Source organism: Falco biarmicus, chromosome Z, assembly GCF_023638135.1.
Source record: "Falco biarmicus isolate bFalBia1 chromosome Z, bFalBia1.pri, whole genome shotgun sequence".
Lineage (NCBI taxonomy): Eukaryota > Metazoa > Chordata > Aves > Falconiformes > Falconidae > Falco > Falco biarmicus.
The window spans coordinates 36,209,191-36,232,173 of NC_079311.1; the positions used below are offsets into that span (position 1 = coordinate 36,209,191).

General features: G+C 36.2%; 1 protein-coding gene across 1 annotated transcript in view; it reads left to right on the plus strand.

Annotated features, from left to right (window-relative positions):
• The window catches only part of CHSY3 (chondroitin sulfate synthase 3), a 165,754-nt gene extending 142,926 nt beyond the window's left edge, over positions 1-22,828 (plus strand). Inside the window, exon 3 of the mRNA XM_056325766.1 lies at positions 20,059-22,828. Coding sequence (XP_056181741.1) covers positions 20,059-21,624 — 1,566 coding nt within the window. The 3' untranslated portion in view covers positions 21,625-22,828. The remainder of the gene's footprint in view (positions 1-20,058) is intronic.
• The last annotated feature ends 155 nt before the right edge of the window (positions 22,829-22,983 follow it).

Genomic DNA, 22,983 nt, shown 5'->3' on the forward strand with positions numbered 1-22,983 from the left:
CATTGTTGTGGTGTTGACCTGTTCTATGTCACTAGTGTAACTGTAATTCAGACTGGTAGTGACTGAAAAATGTTAACATATAGCAGCTGTTGCATAATTAGGCCAAGTAAGTATGAAAAAGCTTGAATCTGAGTTATTTACAGATAGATTAAATACAACATCCCTATTTGGCGAAAAAGGTCACTGCAATTCCAAAAGGTGCCATATTTGTATATTTAGACCTCATTTTTGAAAGAAATTCCTGTTGGTGTTATCTGTAAGGAAAATATGTTGATAGATGTTTTAAATGTTAGAGAACCCACCTGACACTAAAGAGAAAAGAGCAACACTAATTTCCAAAGTGAAGATAACTGAAAATTCTGCTTGCTTGCTGACATCTTTCAGCAAACAATTGATCATTTCAGCATGATCACAATAGTGGTAAGAACAATAACCAATTATGTCTCTAGTTCCTAGTCTCAATCCATTTTAGCTTCTTAGCAGGAAGTTCCAATACATTATTTCTTTCTTCCTTTTTGATAAGATTTGTGAACTCCATATATGAGTGAGGTCATTTGCGCATTCTAGTATACAGTTTTTCTCAGAAGGCAAAGTCTGCCTGGTTATGAGACAGATACAGTGACGTTTCAACACATCCACCTAAAACCTATCTCAGTGCAACTTGACTGTCAGTACCCTTTGTATCTTAATGCTTGCATCCCCATGTTCCACATCTGTCATAAGTAACAGTGCAGGAAAAGTCATTTTGTTGCCATGTTTTTGAATGAACTTACTCCTATTATCATCAGGAAAAGTCATTTTGTTGCCATGTTTTTGAATGAACTTACTCCTATTATCATCTCTCTCTAAAGCCTTTTGTTGTTTTCTCCATTCTGTTCAGTATTTTAAAAAGAATATTTTCTGGTTTTACTCTATAGCAATTGGTAGGCATGGCTGTAACAGAAATAACAGCTCACTGTAGGCATACAACCAAGAAAACAAATGTAAAAACCCTGTTTCATGGGTTTCAAAGAACTTTGTAATGTTATCTTAAGCTGATCATGAAACAAAATTGTGTGAGAAAGAGTTTATCTTACTATATGATATATAGTATCTATTATATGGTATATATATCTATTATGAAATAGAACAATTGGCCACCTTGACAGAGGAGTCATTTTCTTAATATTCATCCCATGTAAAATAAATTTAATGTTATCCTACACAAATAGCTTCATAGTTCTCTCTAGTTTGGTCTCATTCCTTCCAGGTATTAAAGCATTTTACAGTGAAAGACAGGAGAAAATTAAAATTAACTATTGGACTTTGTTTTGATTCTTACTCTCCCTTTTCCTTCTCCCTACATCCTCCATTCAAAACACAAATCAAGCCAATGAACAATGTAATAAAAAAAGGACCAACTCACTTCTGAATGATGTAGGTCAACTGTATTGTTAAAATTCGAAGTAATGGGTTTTTTCCTGAATTTTTTTCACCAGAAATTTGCTTGAGTATTTCTCCTGATATATAAATCCCAGCCATTTGCTGGACCCCAATGCACTTTCCCATTCATCATAGTTTCTGTTTTGTTTTTGTCTATTTTGTTCCAAAAGTTTTATGATATGCATTCATAAAACCTCTTTCTATATATTTCATTGTGCTATGACAGATTTGGTCTAAAACAGAACGATGTGATATAATGTTATACAAGACACAGTGCATGTAGATTATGAATTCCTTAATGAGTTAATCTCTGAGCTAGACATGCTTTTGTGATTTGTAAGAAAATTGCTAGTTTATTACTGAAGAGCAAATGAATGTGCAGGTCTTTTACTATTGGGAAAAAAAAAATCAGTTTGAATTGTATGACTTGAATTAGAAATTGCCATTAGGAGGGTAATACCACTTTTTAAATAACATAAATCTTCAAATGTATATTAAAAATAGTAACATTTTCAGCCTTAAGGACATATGAGGCAGTATAAAATGGGTTTTAAATTACTACTGCTGGAACACTTTCTTTTTACTAATCAGCAGCACTTCCCAATTCAGAAATCCAACAATGAAGTATCTTGTTAAGGATATTTTATAATACTGGGAGGATGAAGAGTCACTATTCAATTCAACATCTCCAGTTCCCATGAAGCATATAACTCTGTAGGCTTGTTTTTTGTTTATTTTATATGTAAGACTAATTTTCAGTGATGTTGTAAGAATACATTCATGTTAATTAATGCTATAATTTCATCCTATCCCATCAGAAAACACAGCTATGCCTGTGGAAAAGTATAATGGCAATATAATTAGGATTTGTTCTAAGAAAAACATTGTTACAGACATCCTGCCATGCTTATGTTATTTTAATTAGATGTTTAGCTCAGGGGCAGTTCATAATTTATCATAAACTTTAATGTTATAATAAAATCAGCTGGAAGGAAGCTATACTTAATCTTCTCGATTACATCATAAGAAGTAAAATCTTAATTCGAACATGCCTTTTTTTTTTTACTGACAAAGCAAGAAGGGAAAACTAGGTTGACAAGATCATGCTGTTCACTTCCTCAGATAAATAATGATGCAAAGTTGTGCGAGTGCAGGAAAATTGAATCAAAAAAAGACGAGATCTGGCCTATCATGTTGGTTATCAGGATGCAGACTGCTAAGCAGTTTTTTTGTCAAGGGAATGGAGAAGTATAACCGAAAGTCTTAACCATACTGATTTTGCTTGTTGTTTCTTTGACAGAATTCTGACTTTTTGGGTGCTCTAATAGAGTCTTTAGTTTCCCAGGGGTAACTTATGGAAATCACTTTTAGCTCTACCAGACACCAGAACCAGGTTTCAGTCATTCTCAAATTTTGTAGAGGTTGCTATAAATTTTACTTTCAACTTTATTTTAAGGGAGGATTTAATCAGCAGAAATAGAATAGAGAGACTTGGTCCATACTCTGCTGATGCTTCTGTTTTCTTAAACATGAGAGTTGAAAATGGGACTTTGCAATATATTTAAGTGTTCCCCAGATGTGCTTACAAACTTAAAAAAATTTTTTCATTGGTTGGTTGTCCAAAGGTACTGAAAATCCTGTCTTCTGTATGTTAATGTGATGTGATGTATATGAAAGTGGTCAAATTCTCATTTTTTACTAAATACATTTTTCTGGGAAGAGTTATTAATGCTGCGTTCTGTAGGCTTGATCTCTGCAGTGAGCTCATGCTGAGACCTTGCAGTGGGCCGTTACTGAGCTACCAAATTGCTTTGGCCTCAGAGCAGCAAAGATTCTAACTGCTCTTCTCCCTTGTACTGTCATCTTGGATGTTCTTATTATCTGTATGTTTAATCCTTTCAGCTTCATGCTAAGTTCTGAGCTTCAATAATGTTAAGAAGCCCTGGCTCCCTTAGATACTTTATCACACACAGACTTTTTCCTTTTCTCTGTTTTAGAGCTGCTGATTTTCTGTTTCTTTGTCTGGTAAAAAATATATGTCCACTTTCTTTTATCCGTTATCTGTAAATTATACCTGTGTTATTATAGCTGCATGACTGTATGTTTCCTCTGTAAAGGTAATATTCCTAGAATTAGAAAAACAAGGCTGGAGGCAGGTTTTAGTTCCAGTTATCTTCAGGGCTCTGGTGCCATGCCAAACTCAGTCACCTGTCCCTGCCTGGGAAGGACAGACCCTGCACTCGGGCAGGCGAGACCTCTGCATAATGAAACACAACGCCCTACCACTAGCTGAGAAGTGGGGAACCAAACTTACCTCTGCCAGAGGAGAGCTCTGGAGATCTCCTTTCTCTTGGCAATAAGGCATCACACCTCCCTGAACACCGGATTGACACGTGATCCCCAAAGGCGAGCCTGGAAGTATAGAAAAAGCTCTGGACACAGCAGACAAACCCTATAGCATGGGCAAAGACAATGGGAAGAGGAAAGTTTTCCTCTCTTTTACCTAATGCAGACAGAAAGATGTGGCACCTTGAGTGGGGCACTGCTCAGTGGCTTGCTGTAATGATACAATTTATGCCTGTTTTTTTAACAATGTAAGAAAGGTCAACATTACTAGTCAGCAGTATTTCCTGCTTTGGGTAGCCCTTTGTCATAGCTCTAAGTCTCCCAAACCACTTCCATATAAATGTATATAAATCAAGTAAGTCATGGCTGAGTGCTTAAACACACTTCAGTGCTTGTGTCATCTGTCATTTGTCTGTCAAGCCTAGATATACTGACATCACATGAAGTGGGATGACATTCGCGGTCTCATACCCAGACAAGCCTGTATAGAAGGGATTGTAGCTTCTGCTCAATTTCATTTTTTTTTTTTTGGTTTGGTGGAGTTTGTTTGTTTGTTTGTTTTTCCCCCTTGGATACTATCTTTCAGGGTTCCTCTGCTCCAGCATGTCCATAACTGAATACCTACTCCACCCAACAGCTTTTGCAAGATGCTGGATTTCAAGCGCAATTGGAATAAACATGGAGGCTTCAAAGCAAATCAAATAAATGTAATGCCTTTAGAGTTTTAAACAGAAAGTAGGTGCTCTGATACAAGTACTGATTTTTATGAGATTGTCTGCTTCTATATTAACAGTATAACTTCCTTGTAAGTCTTAGCCCTGATCTGTTTTTCTTTTTAGTTTCCCAATTTCCATCATCTTTTATCTCTTGATACTTCAGATTTTGTCGGTATGTCACATTTATTACCAGAAAACAGAAATCCAAACATTATGGCCTGAGCATGAAGCAAGAAAACTAGTCAGCTATCTAAGATATCCAAAAGGCTTCCAGGCAGCTTTTAAGCTCTTTTCCCCTAGAAGTTTTCTTCCCCTAGAAGCTTGTTTATGTTGTCCTTTTATACTAGTTAGTTTTAAAAACATGTATTGCCTCTATGTCACATTTTTGCCTCAGTCCTTAGACCAGCACTGCATAAAATATTGCCATAAGCTTTTATCTGATGGTGCCTGAGTGTAATTTAAAATAGATGCTGCAGACTTAATTCTTATTTTCCATCTTTAAATGTATAACTAAGTATCACTGTGTCTCTCCTATGTTAAGCTTTTTAAGTTTTTTGTTTACATATATTTCTTTATAATGCTTGCCCTTTATTTTGTGTGGAAAATCTATCCAAATGAGGCTAATGAACTGGGGAATTGAAATACTTAAACTAATTTGTTGTGAAATATTCTAACTGTGAATAAACAAAGATATTTGAGGCCAAGTGTTTTCTTACACTGCTTTTGTTGTAGGTGTTTAGGCATCAGCGTGAACAGATGTGTAATATATTCTGACAGTTTTGTTTGATTGGTGAAGTATTTAGACACAGAATTCATGGTGTTACTTAATGGAAGTTATGGATGTTATACATCATTTCAACATTATCTGAGAGTGCTGGAATATAAATCTGTACTTAATTGGTTATGAGAGCATTTATTGAATTTTCTTCTTACAATTAAAGGCTTCAAAAGCTTTTTCTAAAGGGTAAAAACAGCAGTTTTCTGAAGTGTATTTGCAGTAGAATGATAATGTCTTAAGAAAAAAAGGAGAAAACTGTAGCTGGTGAACAGTAGAGAAGAAAACAAGCTGCATGCCTGTATCTCAAGAGAAATAAAATTTTAGATGCATAGTTATGGATTGTGTTGAAATACAGATAAAGCTACAGGATTTTTTTCAGCCAATCTCATTTTTTTTCCCAAGGACCTCAATGACTTTGTAAACATTTTTTCCCATTTCAGTGGGGTTTTTTTAATTACTAATCTGATTTCTGTTATGAGTTATGAATATTTTCACATATGAAATCACTTCTTTTCAGAAGTGTCTATACTGAAAAGAAAATACCTCTAGAAATAATCAGACAAGCCATAGCAAAGGCAAAAGCAGCGTTCTGTTACATTTCTTTTGTAGATCTGTTCAGATCAGAGATCTGAACAAACACTGTATTGAGAAACTTACCAAACTGCCTTCTGTTTGGTTCCATTCTGCAGGGGATAGCAAATTTTAATCTGGCATTTCAGCCAGGGGCAGCACTGCTCTGGCTAGCAGTCCCAGGACCCTTTGGGCTTGATCTTCTGCCTAGCAACCCCTCAGTATTAGAAAAGCTGTCTTTTTAATGAACCTAGTGCTTATTTCTCATGATCCCCTATAGCTAAGTCCCCAAATTCCAGCTGTGTGAGCATTCCTGGTACAGTTTAACTTCCCAGTGGGAGGAGATGAGTGTAAGCAAGACATAACATTGCAGTCGTGTTAGGAGCACACCATTAGTATTCACTTTTTGACATAAAGAATATATGATTTCTGACACAGCAAGCCCTGTGTGCATTTCCCTGCCTTACTGTCTTTACCATTCAGAAGCATTTTAGTAGCGGGGAAGTGATGTGCTGGTGCACTGCATTCTTCTATATGGGGCAAGCTACATTTCCTGTATGAGAAATTCCAGTCAGTGTATCCGACCTTCCCAATTCTTGCTTAGTCATGTAAGTGTATTGGTTCTTACTACCCTCTAGGATAGGATGATGTCCCATCCTTGTCCTCTTGTGATGCATTCTCTTTTGACTTTCTGTTCTGACTTTTTAAAATGTCTCATTCTTACTAACTTCTATTCTCACCTTTATGAGCTTTTCAGCTAAGTGATTTTTCTTCTTGGGCAGTACTTTAATAGCTCTACTTTGACCAAGATGTAAGTATTGAGTATTCAGTATTAAGCTGAGTATTTTCAATTTGTCATTTATCTGGTAGGTATGTATACAGTCTTGTTAGCAAAAGAAGAAATATGTTCTTCACAATATGTTATATATCACTCTTCATGGCATCAGTGGCATGCTACGAAAATACCAGCCAGTGTCTTTAGTTGCATTGGTTCAGCTGATGAAATAGCCATTGTTTTCATTTTGTTTAACTGGCTGTGTACAAATATTTTTGAAACTATGCATTTCATCTTCAGGAATGTTGTGGTACTAGTCTCATAGGGCTCCTGATGCATAATTCCAAGTCTATATAAAATATTCAATCTTGGACTGGGGGGCTGAGGAGGAAAAAAGAAAAGAGAGAAAGAAAAAAAGAAAAGAACAAAGAAAGAAAAACAGAAAAAAAACCCCCTTAGGTATCTGATTAAATGAAAGTGTGTCAACAAAGCACAGGAGAATTATTATTTTTTGCTGCATCTAAATACTTTCCAGCAATCTGCAGAACAGAAGGATACTCCAAGAAAAGAGATAGGTGAAAAAGTTAACTGTAAGATAAAGGGTAAAAAGCATAAACAAACCAACTCAGTAGCATCTTTTTTAAGGCAGAATTACTCCAAGAACTTCTGAATCATGTTACTTGTTTGCCTTTGAATATATGCTGTATGACATAGGTGACATATTAACAAATTAAAAATAGTCTGAATTGTCAGTGTTTTGTCTCCCAAAGCTTATATTTTTCTGAAAGACTTTTGGAGAATTCCAGGTGCAGATTCCCTAATACCAATAGTACAGTAGAAATTTCTGCCACATATTCCTCTTCAAATTATGTTTCATAATATCAGAAGACTTATTAATAGAATTGTAGGGTCACAGAATAATTTAAGTTAAAGAGACCTTGGAGGTCATGTGGCCCAGTCCCTTGCTCTTCAAGCAGGATCAGCTTGAAGGTTGAAGGTCAAAATTGCATCAGGTTGCACAGGATTGACATTACTTAACAAGTTCCTAAAAGTCATGTTTTTGCAGAAAAGAAAAGTTTGAGGGGTGGTGGTGACAGAATGTTGTGGTAGAATTCCTCTTGCTGTGCAAAGGCAGTTTGTATTTAATAGCTGTAAATAAATAGTTGTGATGTTAAGCTTAAAGGGAGAAATTTTTTGGTAAATGCTTCACATAGTTAGTCACAAAAAATACATTCCTGTTGTTTCTTTTAATAGTTACGGAAAGTGTAGTCCTGCTTCCAAATAACCGTGGACTTTGGGGACTGCAGGGCGATTCATTATTGCTGTCTTTTGTATCAAAATAGATTCTGCAGAACAGTAGGTAAAATTGAAGGTAAAAAGCTATTAAAACAGCTTGAAAAATTTTTTTTCCCTTTCCTTTTAGCCTCAAATTTTAAGATCAAAAGGTAATACTTATTAAAGACTCCTAACACCCAATCAAACAAGGTGAGGAAAAATCTTTTGTATCCCAATAATTGACTGCACTGATACATAATACCTCAGAGCATTTCCCTTGTGTAGGCTATAATGATAAATATACTGTGAATATTAAACCTAAATAATTGCTTTCACTTAGAACTTTTCATTTAGCCAGAAATGTGACAAACTAGTGAGGCAGAGAAGCATTTCTACTTTGAAGCAATTTACCTCAGCACTTAGATCTCAGGGTTTGTAGCCCTGATTTTTTAGTATATTTTGTTTTAGATTAATCAGACAAGATAATGGCTTTTTCTCAATGTTTCAACATGTGAATTGCTGAATCACTTCAAAAATAAGGATACTTATGACTGAATCAGTTAAGGAAGACCTTTTGAGCTCCTGCAGAGCAATGTAAGATGTAGGTTTTCTGTAGTGGATAACAGGTTAAGTAGGGATACAGGCATACAGATTATTCAGTTAAACATATTTTCCAAGGGAAGTCATAAATACCAGGGAACCCTTTGTGTCAGACTGCTATAGTCTGCAGAGATGCTAATTTCCCAGTAAGGCGGATTATGCCTTGTAAAATATCACTACTGTATGGGGATTTTGCATGAGAAAGCAGCCTCATATTGTTTATAACTAGTGTTGTTACTAGGGCAGGGGTATGCAGGGGTGCTGCTTTCTCTCGATCTCTTGACTTTGATCTTGTTCTTTCCCACTGTAATAAGATTACCTGCTCAGAGTACTTGAAGCATAAAGGTTATGGAAACATTAAATTTTCATATTGCACTGAAATTTGAGGCACAGAAGAAAATCTCTGCTTTCTCCATTCAGCAGTAGAGATTCTGTGCATTACACGTGGCAGGGTTGAGAGTGAAGGGAATTACTTCCCCACGTCAGGCAATGTAACAGAAATGCAGATGATGTGCATAGCTTCTGTCCTTGTATCAGATTGTATGACAGGAGTGAGGGAGGTCATGGCATGTGACACAGCTTTGGACCCAGTACAGGGTGTTAATTCCCTGGGCCCCACCACAGTTGATTAGCCTGAAACAGGGCTGGATAGATGAGGGCTGTTAGACACATCACATGGGGAGGTTGATCTCTACAAGTGAGGAACAGAAAGGATGCATTGCAGCTACACTTTTAGGAATAGCTGTAGCCAAGTATCTACAAAATACTGTCCCATGTACCTTCATACAGTCAGAACAAACAGATCTTTGGTGTAATACTACAGAAAGCTTCAGCCCTCTTATTGTGCTGAGTACATCCAGTCTAAAAAATGTTGAGCGTGCTAACTGTTGAGATTTGGATGATTTCTGTGCAAGTCTGTTGTTTTGGTTTGGTTTGGGGTTTTTTGGTTGGTTTTTTTTGTTTGTTTGTTTGTTTGGGTTTTTTTTCCGGGAGGGAAAGCTGTTGGAATAAGCTGAATATATATACATCAGCACTGCTGGAAACCTGAGAATGGAAAGGACAGTATGCATTCATTATAGATTACTGACAATGATTATAGGCAAACACGTACCAGTTGCTTAATGCAGAAAGGTCCAGAGGACCCACACCATATGTCACAAGCCACAAAATGTTTTCATAATTCTATGTAATTAAATACAGGATCAGAGATTCAAAAACTTGAAAAACCCAACTGGTCATGAAAATAATGGACTTGCTCATGACCTTTGCGGTCTAACAAAAGGGAAATTGTTCAGCAAAAATTCCCCCTGGGTTAATCCTGTAAAGTGGGATATGTTGCTAGACCAAATGTGATATTACCCATATAGCACAAAAAGAATCAACTTTCCAGCTTCTGTATAACTTTAATATGTGTAATCAGCTTTTGTGCTATGAATGCACTTACAAGAGTAATTAGTGTTCAGCTCTTTAATCAGATACACAGATGCACAACTCCATGTTTTAGTAAAGTTTATCGTTAAACAAATATACTAGCTCTTTTCCCAAGACACAATGAAACAATTCAGAAAAGATAATGTCATCAAATCACCGTTTCATCTTTTTTCCATAATCCAAAGGATAGAATTTGATATTACTGACTAAGTAGGTGACCTTTAAAGACTTTTTCCATGTTTTTATGTTGCTAGTGTTGGAGGCTAATAATTTAACAGATATTATTAGTAATATTGCCTGTGAATGGCCAAATCTGTCACAAGGTGAGAAAGGGACAGTATAAGATCAAGAAGTAAAAATATTTAAACACTTCAAAATACATGTATTATGTAATAGATTTGTTGTAACTTGAACTTATTTTAATAAATAATAACATAGTTGCAATAAAACTTTATTATTTTCGCTAAAATAAAAACTTGTTTTTTAATTTTATTAATCAGTGACGGTTATAAAATACCTTCATTACATGGTCTACAGTTAAGGATAAGATTAGCTTTCCTTTTCTTTTGCTCCTTGAAGTTAACAATTCAACATTTTTCTCAATGGCATATTAAAAAATGTATGCTTTATAGGTAGAAATATATTTTAAATGCTATGATGAAGTGTTTTTTGTGAACCTTTGGGAAGATTTAGTGACTTACACTGGAGATGTATTTTTCTTTTCCTTTAAGTGATTATGGATTTCTTTTGTGATCAAATTTTGTAGTGCTTTTTAAAACATATAATGCGAATTCTGTAAATACTAATGCAAGTACATTAAAAAGCTAGTGTTTCTCGTAGATTGTAGTTGATGCAGATTATAGGTGACTAGTACACCATCATAATGAAATTAAGCATGCTATTTTAATGCTGAAATATTTTAATGTTTTGATGCAAATGCTGAAAGGGTTCATATTTATTGTTTCTAAAATGCTGAATGAAAGTTATGAAATATATCTTAAAGTCTGTGAAATACTACTTATTAATCAACTCAGCACCTGTGTCATAGTGTATATCTCAAAGAGAAGTCATTGAAATCTAGGTCTTGATATTTGAAAGGAAAATTTATTATCTTCACCTTGATCACAGCAAATTATTTAAGGGCTCGGCATGACAGCTTTTTACTGTACTACTTCTTGATCCTGGAACAATCAATATAACCTTTACAGTCTGAAGACAGAATTTCAGAATGTAAGGAATTGTATTTTCTGAATTATTTATATAGATACTACTGTAAGATGTTATACAGCTTCAAATTGTCTGAGCTATATACAATGCTACTGAAAGAATGTCTTGTTTTTAGGAAAAGTACAATCAAAAAGAATTGGTTAGGAGTAAACATTAACTGTCCGCAAACTCAGACAAGAAAACACCTTTGATACAGTTCTTCCAGATCTGGATGTATTTTTAGAGCTCACTGACAAGTTGCGAACAGCTATCAGCTCTCATTTCTCCCAGAGGTGGAACAGTTTACTCAGAAGCCAAGGCAGCCATCTCTTAAGTCTTCCAGCAGGGTACTGGCTATAAAATACTGGGCATCTTTCTTTACTGCAGGAATAAAATCAGAATCCCTGTTTCTCAGACAGCTTCTAGAAGCAGCACCTGAGGCAGAGCTGCCACCCGTTAGCAGGGCCGCTGCCGCGGGCAGGGCATGTGTACCAGGAGCAGCAAGGGCTGGAACCTGGGCGAGATCCCTTTGGGAGTGTGGCCCTGTGGGCGAGGAGCATGTGACTTGCAGGAGGGTGGATTGCTCCTTCATGTGGCTGGAGGGAGCCTGAGAACAGTTCTATCATTTGGAAAAGTTTTAAGCACAGACCTGTTGCCTAAGGAAGTGCATGTCCCGCCAAGATCTTCAGAAGGATATAAAGTACGTGCATGCTTAGAGGTGTCACGTAGATGCAATAGTGGGCCATACTACCATGATAAATCACCAGTAATGAGGCAAATGAATAGCAAAGCTGCAAATGGATTTACCAGCTGGACCATGAGTATGTTCAGTCAGGGCTGAGGAGGGCATGTTCAGCTCCCAGGACTCACGTTGCAAACATGTAGCTTGTCCCAGTGCACTTGCCAGTGTCTCACTGTGTAACTCCATGAGAATGTGAATGTGCTTTCCCCTCCTGAGCTCTCTCTGTGATGTGAGGATGTAGGAGCAAACACAAGTCTGAAGATCACTAAATTAAAAGCTTGAGCTAAGATAGAAAAATTGGTTTTAGCTTCTCCATGATCACTTCTCCTTTTTCACCCAGAACTGGGAGTGACTAACATCTTCAGCATTTTCAAAACCTCTGAGCTAGCTTTTTTGCTTTTGCATGACAATGGAAAGGAGATTGGCAGTGAGGGGGGGAGCTGGTTGTTCATTCTCACTGTTGCACCATTACCTCTTACCCATCACCCATGATGCTACTACTCTGAAGGCTGGTTTGCACCAAAGAAGGGGGCAGTGACACCAGGCAGACCAAACCTGAGCAAGCTGAAAGGGTGACCACCTAGTTTCCTTAAACCTGTTAATTTCTGAAATGCAGCCTTTTCCACAATTGTCCACCTAGTGCAGAGGGGAATTTCAAACATTTTGCTGTTTTCTTGAAGCATTGCTTCTGTACTTGCATGTCAGTGCTGTTTAATTTGTCTATTTATAGGCTAAATTACTAAATTTAGCCTATAAAAAAAGTACTTACCATGCTTTTTCTATCATGTGCTTGTTTTGCCTGTACAGATTTGTTGGATTTTATTACATTGTGTGCTTGGTGAAGTAACCCTATAGCAGGACAGTAGCTAGAATTATAACCAAAACAGCATGACTGTATGTCCTTCTTGTATTGTCTGTCCAAATTGCAGGAAGACTTTGGGATTTGGAGTGGGGGATTTTAGTTTAAAGCAATTAAGACATGAGATGTCAAAAACTTCTACCAACATTAACAGAGTAGCACTCTTTCCTGAGCACTTTATTGTAGGTTTTCTTGATATCACTTGGCTTACAGCATGCTGAGCTAGTTGTAGTCCAATGGCTATATGTGATAAAAGTTTTTATTTCTTAAGTTAATAATTTCTCATTATTTCTCTAATGTGAGAAAGGAGTTGGGGGGGGGGGGGGGGAGTTGGGGAGGAATTTGCTGTTAACCTTTATTTAATCTCATTAAGGTAAGGGTCAGGAGAAGCATTATAAATAATTAATGCACAGTTCTACTTCTAAAAAAGTCTAAAAAATTTAGCTCTTTTTTATTCTGATCATGACATATCTTAACTAGCTAATCTCCAAATAATAACTTAGATCCCTTTCTGCTGAAGAAACTATTAATTGAATTTTTAGTATGCACTTGTTAATTTTTTTACTTACTAACCCCTCCGTACCAGAGCTGGAATCAATACATCAGATTTCATTCGTCCTGGGAAAGGTGTCAGCAGGAAGGCTGTTGATTCTGGTGCTTTTTTAAGGTGTCTGTTAATAATGTATGAAATGGAATACTGTTCAGTTCTTGTTTCTGTGGCTGATTTGCCTTTCAATATGCAGCAAGATATAACTCTTGTATACATGGTGTTTTACTGTCACTCATATAGTTACACTTCAGTTTTCCCTGTCATTTCTGGGTGCATCGCATGCTAAAGTGATGGGCATAATATGCAAATAGCAGTAGGTTTTAATCTCTTACAATCATTTGAATAGTGAAACATGAATCCTTGTTCTGTTTTTGTGGCAAAATGCCTCACAGCATTGTTACTCAGATGCATTAAGAACTACAAACAAATGGTTGTTATAAAGCTATTATATTACCAGTCATCATTTTTAGAGATACAAAACTGGTTTGTTGGTCATTACACTACGAGGAAACATTTAGAACTACTCTTGGTGGAGGACTATGAATAGAAAGGGAATGTTAGGTATTTTCAATGTGATGTCTGTTTGTAGGAAAGTTGACTGCTGCCAATTAATAATATTTAATTAATTCTTACTAAAAACTAAACACTATATCACTAGGAAAAACTGAATGGATCTCTCAAATAATTGATTTCCCTACTTACAAGCAATCTAGATTTTTTATAACCCGATCAAACTGTAAGCGTTACTTGTATTGAAAATCTAATGTAAAGCCTTCATCCTCCAACAGCTAGAAATTTTTCTTAAATTTCCCACCCACATATAACCAAAGGCTAGTTTCCTTTATTTATCTTTTTCTAATTTACTTAATGAATTTGAATACAATATGATTCTTATCTTACGTTTTCCAAGGTTAAACCAGCCAAATAAATTAACTTCTCATAGGACAGTTTCTGGTCCTGGCAAATCTCTTTTACATTGATTTGGTCCAACACATTTGATAAAGATACAGGTTCAAAATAATATGAAATTGTCTGCTGTGTCTTTCAGAAATATTCTGACTGATGCAACACAAAATCTTGTTTCCCTTTTCTGTGGATTCCCACTGATATTTCTTAGTGTCACCATGTCACCTTACTGTATTATTATTACTACTACTACTACTACTACTATTATTATTACTATTATTACTATTCTCATCATCATCATCATCATCACCACCATTATCATTATTATCATTATTATTATTACTTGACAGTTGTTTCCAGTTTAAAGAGTCAACTTTCCCAAGATACTTAATCACCCTTAATCTTAAAACTACAGGTGTAGGATTATGTGTGTTGTATTACTAAAACAACTGAATTTCTGCAGTGTCACTTCTCCAAGTTCTCTGGCTCTTCTTGTGGGGTGTCTTCTCCTCTTGTCTCTTCACTAAGTCCTCTACTTTCTATTGTGAGCAGTGCTCCAGATTTTGTGCCAGTGTCACCACATATATTGTTCCTCAGAAGTTTCTGTAATGACTTCCCTCCAAACTGACAGTCCCTCATTTAAACTAGTTATTGCTTCAGTGTTCATATGCATTGCATAATTCCAGTCTTAATCCTTACCTTCTCCAGGCTGACATTTTTTCTCATACCACCAAACCAAATGACTTGCTGAAATCTTTTTTGTTGTACAGAAACCTGTGATTACTCGCAGCTTAGTGTTGCATTGTATTTATAGTACCCATTATTGAGAACATCCTGATGTGCTTGTAGCTACTGGAATTTTTAATTTTTTTAAGCTCGTCCTTCAGTTAAGGTACTCTCAGCTTGCTGCTGTTCAGACGAACAGTATCTTCTCAAACACAGTAGATGGTACATGTATTCTTCATATGAATTAAATGCCCCTTGAAGTCACTAGAAATTGTGACTAAATCTTCATCTTTAGGAGAGCTAAACTCTAAAAAGCAGGGTGAGGAAAGACCAAGAATAATTCCTATTCATCTTATTTCTAAACTTATTCAAAGTCCAATTTAGATAAAATGGTCAACAGTTTAGTACTACTGTAGATTTAGGAAAAGCTAAAGTGGTTGGAGGATTAAGTTCCGTGTCCTCTCTGTTAAATGAAAGAAATTGTTCTTAAACAATACTCAAAGAAAAAATGTGTTAATTTAAAAAGCACCATTTGCATTCAGTCTTTTAATATGTGATAGTCTAGCAGTAATTAAGTAGGTTGTTTTGGGCTTTTGTGTATCCATAATAAGAACTTTCCTTTTTTATTACATCAGTAAATCACAGGGATTACAATGATTTGAGATCTTGCAATGCAGATTACATTGTGCTTATGTGTTAGCTATTGTATTTCTCTGCCACGATGATAAAGCATTGCCTTTATTTTAATTTGTCTCTTATTTTTTTTATTCTGGCTTGCCTTTCTGAGTTCCTTAGAACATGAAATTATTATTCACATTTCTTTCCAATTCCTAGTTGCATCTAGTGTGAAAGGAGGCAAGCAAAAGTCCATGCCAACTCTAGCATTAGTTGTTCTCTAAGTATTTTTCAGAAGATAGCAAACTCTTCAGGAAAGCCATAGTCATGCAATATGAAAAAATAAAATTTTGTGCCTCCATGTATTATATTAAATTGAAGACAACTTCTCCCATTCACTGCTTTCAGTGAACATAAAGTGGTTGTATGATGTCAGACTAAATGTTGATTTGACAAAATATCTTCTCTCTACAGTAACCGGTAGAAGCTGCAGCAGGGATGTAAGACAATAGACATATTGTGACACAGCTTCAGCTGGGGCTCCAGGAGCCTGCAGTACAGCAATGTTGTGGAGAAAGTGTACCTTCTTGTTTACATAGCAGTGATGGAAGTCTCCCACTAAGCTGTTGGCTCACTCTTCGAAGCCATGCAAATTTTTGCCATCAGCAGCTTGTTCTGTGGTTGAGCTACGTTTTCCCTTTTCTGGTTTTGAATCTTGAGAGCATAATTGTGTGTGTCATAGTTCTTTATGTGAGAAAAGACTGGTGACTGTTCCCATCCATTTCCCTGATGCTGCAGCTGACTTTACAGATCTTGAGGTTGGACTTCTTTGAATTACTCCCTTTCACCCTAGTCATCTAGTCATCTAATGAGTCACATGTGTGATCATCTGGTGGCCTTTGCTAGTACCTTTCTACTCATATCTTATCGATTTCAGGTAGGACATCACAATACAAGGCAGTTGCCCACACAACCTTCAAGATTCAGGTGCAATATGGACGCAACCATATAATGATGTTTCTGATTCACCCTAGACTTGTTCTTATGCTATTTGCTTTTCCTCTCATCAGTGTTGAACGTTGATGTGACATTTACACAGAATTGCCTACTGTGTAACTAGGTTGTCCTTCCAGAGTGTTAACAGCTTGCACAGTCTGACATTCTTGAGATGTAATTAGGATTGCCTTGTTTGCATGTGCTTTGCATTTATCTACACAGAATTTAATCTGCCATTTTATTACTTTGCCATTCAAAGTCATAAGAACTTTTGCAGGAAGGTTTACTTTTAACATGCTGAATAATTTGTTTATATTCAGTAAATCTTTCACCTCCATTTCCACATCACTGATGACTGCACTGACCAGTTCAGGCCCTTACACAGATAAGTTCTCCAGGAAGCTTAATCATCTTTCCTTTTGGCTCCTAGGCTTGACCACCTTGCTTGGAAATTTCAAAGCAAAGTTAGAATTTCATTTAATTGCTTTCATCTAGATGTTAAAAATTTGAGTTGTAAAAAGACATTTTTGACCTGCAGTATTGTGGCACCAAGATTAAAACCTGCTATCTTCAGGAAGAATTTATGATTTGGGTGTCATCTTTGTTCTGAACTGTTTTCTCTGTATTGAGATCTATTGGAAGTGTTCAGTATCATAATTTAAAATGGATGAGTATGGGTTTTTTATATGTGTGATAGTATTGTATTACTGAATTGATTCAATATTTTTTTCATTGCTGTTGTTAATCTGTTGTTGATTATCAAAAGCAAAATCATTAGTATAATGGAGTACATCCTCTTGCTATGATTTCCATGGAGCATATCTAATAAACCAAGGCATCTGAAATTGGAATGTAATAAAAACGTGGTATTTATATTAATCAAATATTCCTGTTAGATGGGTGATGCTAATGAATCTGCTATGATGCTGAGCTTGTAATAACTCAAAGGTTACAGAAAAATTTGCACAACAGGAGGATTGCATTTACTTTTACAGCAATAGTTTGTCATCTGTTAAAAATCTTTTGGATAAAATACATTATACTACTTTAAATAAAACTGTGGAAATTCAGATATCAGAAGTTAAATGTGTAAAGGTAGTAAATAGTTGTTTCAGTTATTCTCAAATATAATTATTCATTGTGGATGAAGAAAAATTCAAGTGATCCTTCATGGTTAGAACACTTAGGAAAGAGTGTCAGGATTTATGGGGAAGGATTTCAACACCATTCAGCAACTAATGCGTCCCCCTTTCTTCCTTTCATTTTCAATGTTATATATTTTCTTTATTTATTTTCCTATAAGGGGATTTTAATGTAAAATTCTAAATATGAAAATCCTGGATTCCACCCTTTCCAGAAAAAGTGGAGAATGCAAAAGCTCAGTCACCTTGCAGAGCACACATTGGACAGCTTTAAATAAAAAGGGGCCAGGAAGGGAGTATGGCTTATAACCAGAGAGATGGGAATCTCACCTCGTTGGCTGATCTTTTTCATTATTCAAAATGTAAATTGAAGAGAGAGAAGGGAAAATTATCCTTCCAAAGACCAAATATCCTCACCCAGCCCTTTACCAGGCACTTTTCCCTAATTGAATCGATAATCTTGCCCTCAGAGAAGACATATTTTGATTTTGCCAGCATTGCTGGTTAAACACTGACTCAGTACTAATAGTGTTGGTTCCTGTTCACTATATGAGCAAGGAAATTGCCCAAACCATCGTGTCCCTGGTTCATCTCGTCTCGTACGACAAGCAACATACCCACTTCCCAAGACAGAACAAATGTGCTCTAACAGCTGTAGGTAGGAGTTCTGTGAATAAGGAGTATTTGAGTCATTTTGTGTCTATGTATGTGTTTTTCACACTCACTCTTGCTTTAATATAACAGACATAGCTGTTTTATTAAAGGGAAATTTAAAATAGATTAACATCGTTCTCAGAATCAGGTTCTTTTTTTCTCCATGCTATATGACTGTAGCCTCAAAAATGCAGACCTGACTAATAGTGTTAGCTATGCTCAAGCAGAGTCATTTGGGGTCTGAATGGAGTAGGAGGGAGGTTCTACAAATTCTCGATTAAAATTCTGGTTTTCTAAATATGACACTGTGTATTTTTTGTACATGCTAATGGGTTCTATTCATCATGAATATTAGCTTTGCTAGGAGTTATTGTACATCTGTTGCCCTGTGCTTAATATTACTTCTAGTAGCAAAACTTCTGTTCTAGAAGGAACTGGAGTAAGATGACCTACGTTTGGAGTCTGAGACATTGTGTATTATATATGTGGAGCATATCTAATATGTTCTGTTACATATTAGACCTCACCCCTCTTGATTCCCTCAGTGTATAAAAGAAAAACTTCATTACCCATCTCAAAATCTGTTTAGTGCTCAACCTTACACCTCCTTGAAAACCATTTTCTATATAACTAGCATATTTTCCCTATGTATTAATAACAGATCAGTCTGCAGATGAAAAAAAAGCAGCCTTTTCTCCTTTATCTGCTACTCATGGGAAATAATTCTGTTTCTCTGGAGTTAATAGGTGTTAGCATAGCAAAGAACAGTGGATCTTAAAATTATTTATGATGTTAATATTTTACTCCTTATCACTTCTCATTTAAGAATAAATATTCATCACATTAAATTAATAATGAGGGAAGTTTTCTTTTAGGGAGGAAACTAAGTTAGAGAAGTTTTATGCTTTGCTCATAGTTTAGCTGTTAGCACAGAAAGGTATAAAGGCCAGGTGATACTTTAAGTCCTAGACTTGTGCTTCAGCCTTAAAAGGTATCTCTTCACTACATCTTGAATAGAAAATATTACCAGTACTAATTTGGCAGAAGTAGAATGTCTTTTTTGCCACAGAAATACATTGGAAATTACTGAAGATGAGTTATACTAGCATGACCTATAGCTTAATTGACATATTATTGCTGCCAACTCACATCTTCCAGTGGTTACATTTCTGTCATTGGATTCTTTGTCGCATGGGAAAAATACAGTTTTGTTTAAATGAAATCCATTCAGTTTTTTAATAAGTAGCACTATCCATTTGTGTGTGTCTAGAAAATACAACTATCTTTGTACTTCATAGACATAAATCCAATAGCCTCTTTAAAAACATCATCAGTGCTGTTGAACTTTCAGTAAGGATCTGTGTTAATAAGGGTTTAGATGTAGGTGAAGACTTAGTGTTTAATGCATAGCAGCATTCATCCTGCCCCTAGGAACTCAGAAACATTACCTACAGACCTTCAGTTAAGAGTTTCCTTTAGTTTTGCAGTTAGGTGAAGATAAAACCCAAGATATCTGCCCTTCTGTTTAGTTAGAGGACAATATTTACTTATTTGGACAGCACTGAAAATGAGACCAAAACAGTGTGAATAATTCCTACTGAAAACTTTAAAGTTTTTACCTAAAAATAGTCGTGATGTATTAGAATTGGTAATGACCAACAATACCAATGCAGGTCCTTTTGTGGGTAGAAGTACTTCCACTTACTGTCTTTTTTTTTTTTTTTTTTTCATTTCTATCTCTCTTTCTAGATGCAGCAATTGTTTCATGAAAACTATGAACACAACCGCAAAGGTTACATTCAAGATCTTCACAACAGCAAGATTCACACAGCCATAACACTTCATCCAAACAAAAGACCAGCCTACCAATACAGGCTGCACAGTTACATACTGAGTCGCAAAATTTCTGAACTGCGCTATCGGACCATCCAGCTCCATAGAGAAAGTGCCCTGATGAGCAAGCTCAGTAACAGTGAAGTAAATAAGGAAGATCAGCAATTGGGAATGATGCCATCATTCAATCATTTCCAGCCACGTGAAAGGGATGAAGTCATCGAGTGGGAGTTCCTGACAGGAAAATTTCTTTACTCAATGGTGGAGAACCAGCCACCCCGGCAGAGTCTGAGCAGCGTCCTGAGGGCTGCACTGGATGACACCGTGATGCAAGTCATGGAAATTATAAATGAGAACTCTAGATCTAGAGGAAGGCTCATTGATTTCAAGGAAATACTGTATGGCTACCGCAGGGTGGACCCTCTGCATGGAGTGGAGTACATTCTGGATTTACTGCTTTTGTACAAGAGGCACAAAGGAAGGAAAGTTACGGTTCCGGTGAGACGCCACGCTTACCTTCAGCAATTGTTTAGCAAACCTTTCTTCAAAGAAGCAAAGGAGCTGGATGTAAGAAGCCTACTGGAGGATACCAACACTGACACTCAATCTTTCTCTTTCCTTTCAAATTCTTTAAAGATTTTTTCTTCATCATTCCAAGGCACCAAAGACATTGCGAGACGCAGTGACAAGAAAATACATATTCTTGTCCCTCTCACAGGAAGATTTGACATTTTCTCAAGATTTATGGATAACTTTGAGAAGACTTGTCTGATACCCAGTCAGAATGTAAAGTTGGCGATAATTCTCTTCAGTTCCGAATCAGGCCAAGATTCCAGCAGACACATAAAGCTGATGAAAGAATACAATGTTAAGTATCCTAAGGCAGATATGACCCTGATTCCGATGGCAGGAAAGTTTTCTAGAGGGTTAGGTCTTGAAATGGCCTCATCTCAGTTTGACAATGGCACTTTGCTGCTGTTCTGTGATGTTGATCTGGTGTTCACACCAGACTTCCTCCAGCGATGCAGAGATAACACTATTCAGGGAGAACAGGTTTACTACCCTATCATCTTTAGCCAATATGATCCAAAAGTAATATATGGAGACAACCCTCCAGCTGAGGGTAGTTTTGTTTTCACAAAAAAAACTGGATTTTGGAGGGAGTATGGATTTGGAATTACCTGTATTTACAAAAGTGATCTACTTACTGCTGGTGGATTTGATACCTCAATTCAAGGCTGGGGACTAGAGGATGTAGACCTCTTTACTAAAGTGATAACATCTGGCTTGAAGGCTTTCAGAAGTCAAGAAGTAGGAGTTGTCCATATTTTTCATCCAGTTCAGTGTGACCCCAATTTAGATCCGAAACAATATAAAATGTGCTTAGGGTCCAAAGCAAGTACGTTTGCCTCTACCATGCAGCTTGCTGGACTCTGGCTACAGAAACATTTGGGTGTCAAGTACAATCAAACTGTGTCCTGACATCTCAGCTTATTTGGCCTTTTAAGGGAGTTTACCTCATTATTGTTATTATTATTTGATCTTGTTGTCATAGTTTTAAACTCCCTCCTATTGTCTTCCAAAGACTGTTGACCTCAAACAGGATGAGTCTGCTGTTCACTGATGTTTCTTATAGCTACTGAACTGGTGAGGTGAATTCCTTCATGTTTCCTTTGTTTGAAATTCAGTCAAGTCACAGAAATCATATGTTCCCATGGAGCACATGCATCACAAGAGACTGCCTGAGAAGAATGTTCTCCTTCAGCTTTGGGATGCAGTATCGTCTTTGCTGCATTTCTCAGATTTCATGTGATATAAATATTTACTGGTGAAGGTACCACAAAAGTGCTTTATGCTTCTTCTGGGGATGGAACTCTGTAAGATAAACTTGAGTTTTATAATTTATATGAGGAGTTATATGTATAAACACTACTTTTCTTCATCTTTAGAATTTTTAAAGTAAATGAATAACTATGATTGTACCTTTATTTTTTAAAAAAAATCTAAAAAAAAAAAAAAAACCAAAAAAGACACACACCAAAACCACAACCAAACAAACAACACCCAGAAAAGCTGAGGAGCTACTTGCAAATACAACTGGTACTGGCTACCAAGGTCCTTAAATGTCTTATTATAATAATGAACTCCTCATTGTTGTTCACTCTAAGTGTAAATGAACTTTATTTTCACAAGGAACAGGATTTAATCAGATACTCATGCACACTTTAGAAGTTGTGTGAACCAACGTTCTTCATTTGCAGGCAAGAAGAAACTAAGACTTAACATGGTCGTTTATGATAAAGTGCAGGCATACAGTATTCTTTTTTTGAAACACATAGTATAAGTTGCTGTTCCTCTTCTTAGACTGAGTCTCTAATACATAATTTTCTTTTACATTCCTTTCATAAAGCTGCATTTCATACAGAGTATTAGAAGTTAAAGCTGTATCTTTTTTTTCACATTTTCCATGAATATTGGTACTCAGTAGTAGGTTGTTGTTCAGTTAAAATAATTGTAGAATAGTTATTTAAATTTCAAAATTTACTATTGCTGGTCAAAGTTCCTTGCCAATATATTTATATTAGTGAAGGTTATAAGACTGTGTTAAGATTTATCTCTCTGGAGTTGTCATATTGTGGATTCACAGAGTAAAGTATTTAAAATACCAACATAAGAAGTAATAAAATCAATTTCTGTAATTTAGAGAAGTATTTATATAGGGATGTGTGTGTGTGTGTGTGCGCGCGCACGCGTGTGTGCACGTGCGCATGTGTATATCCCTATATATATATATATATATAGAAAGAGTAATTTCAGAGTATGTTCCTTTTTTTCAGTTCA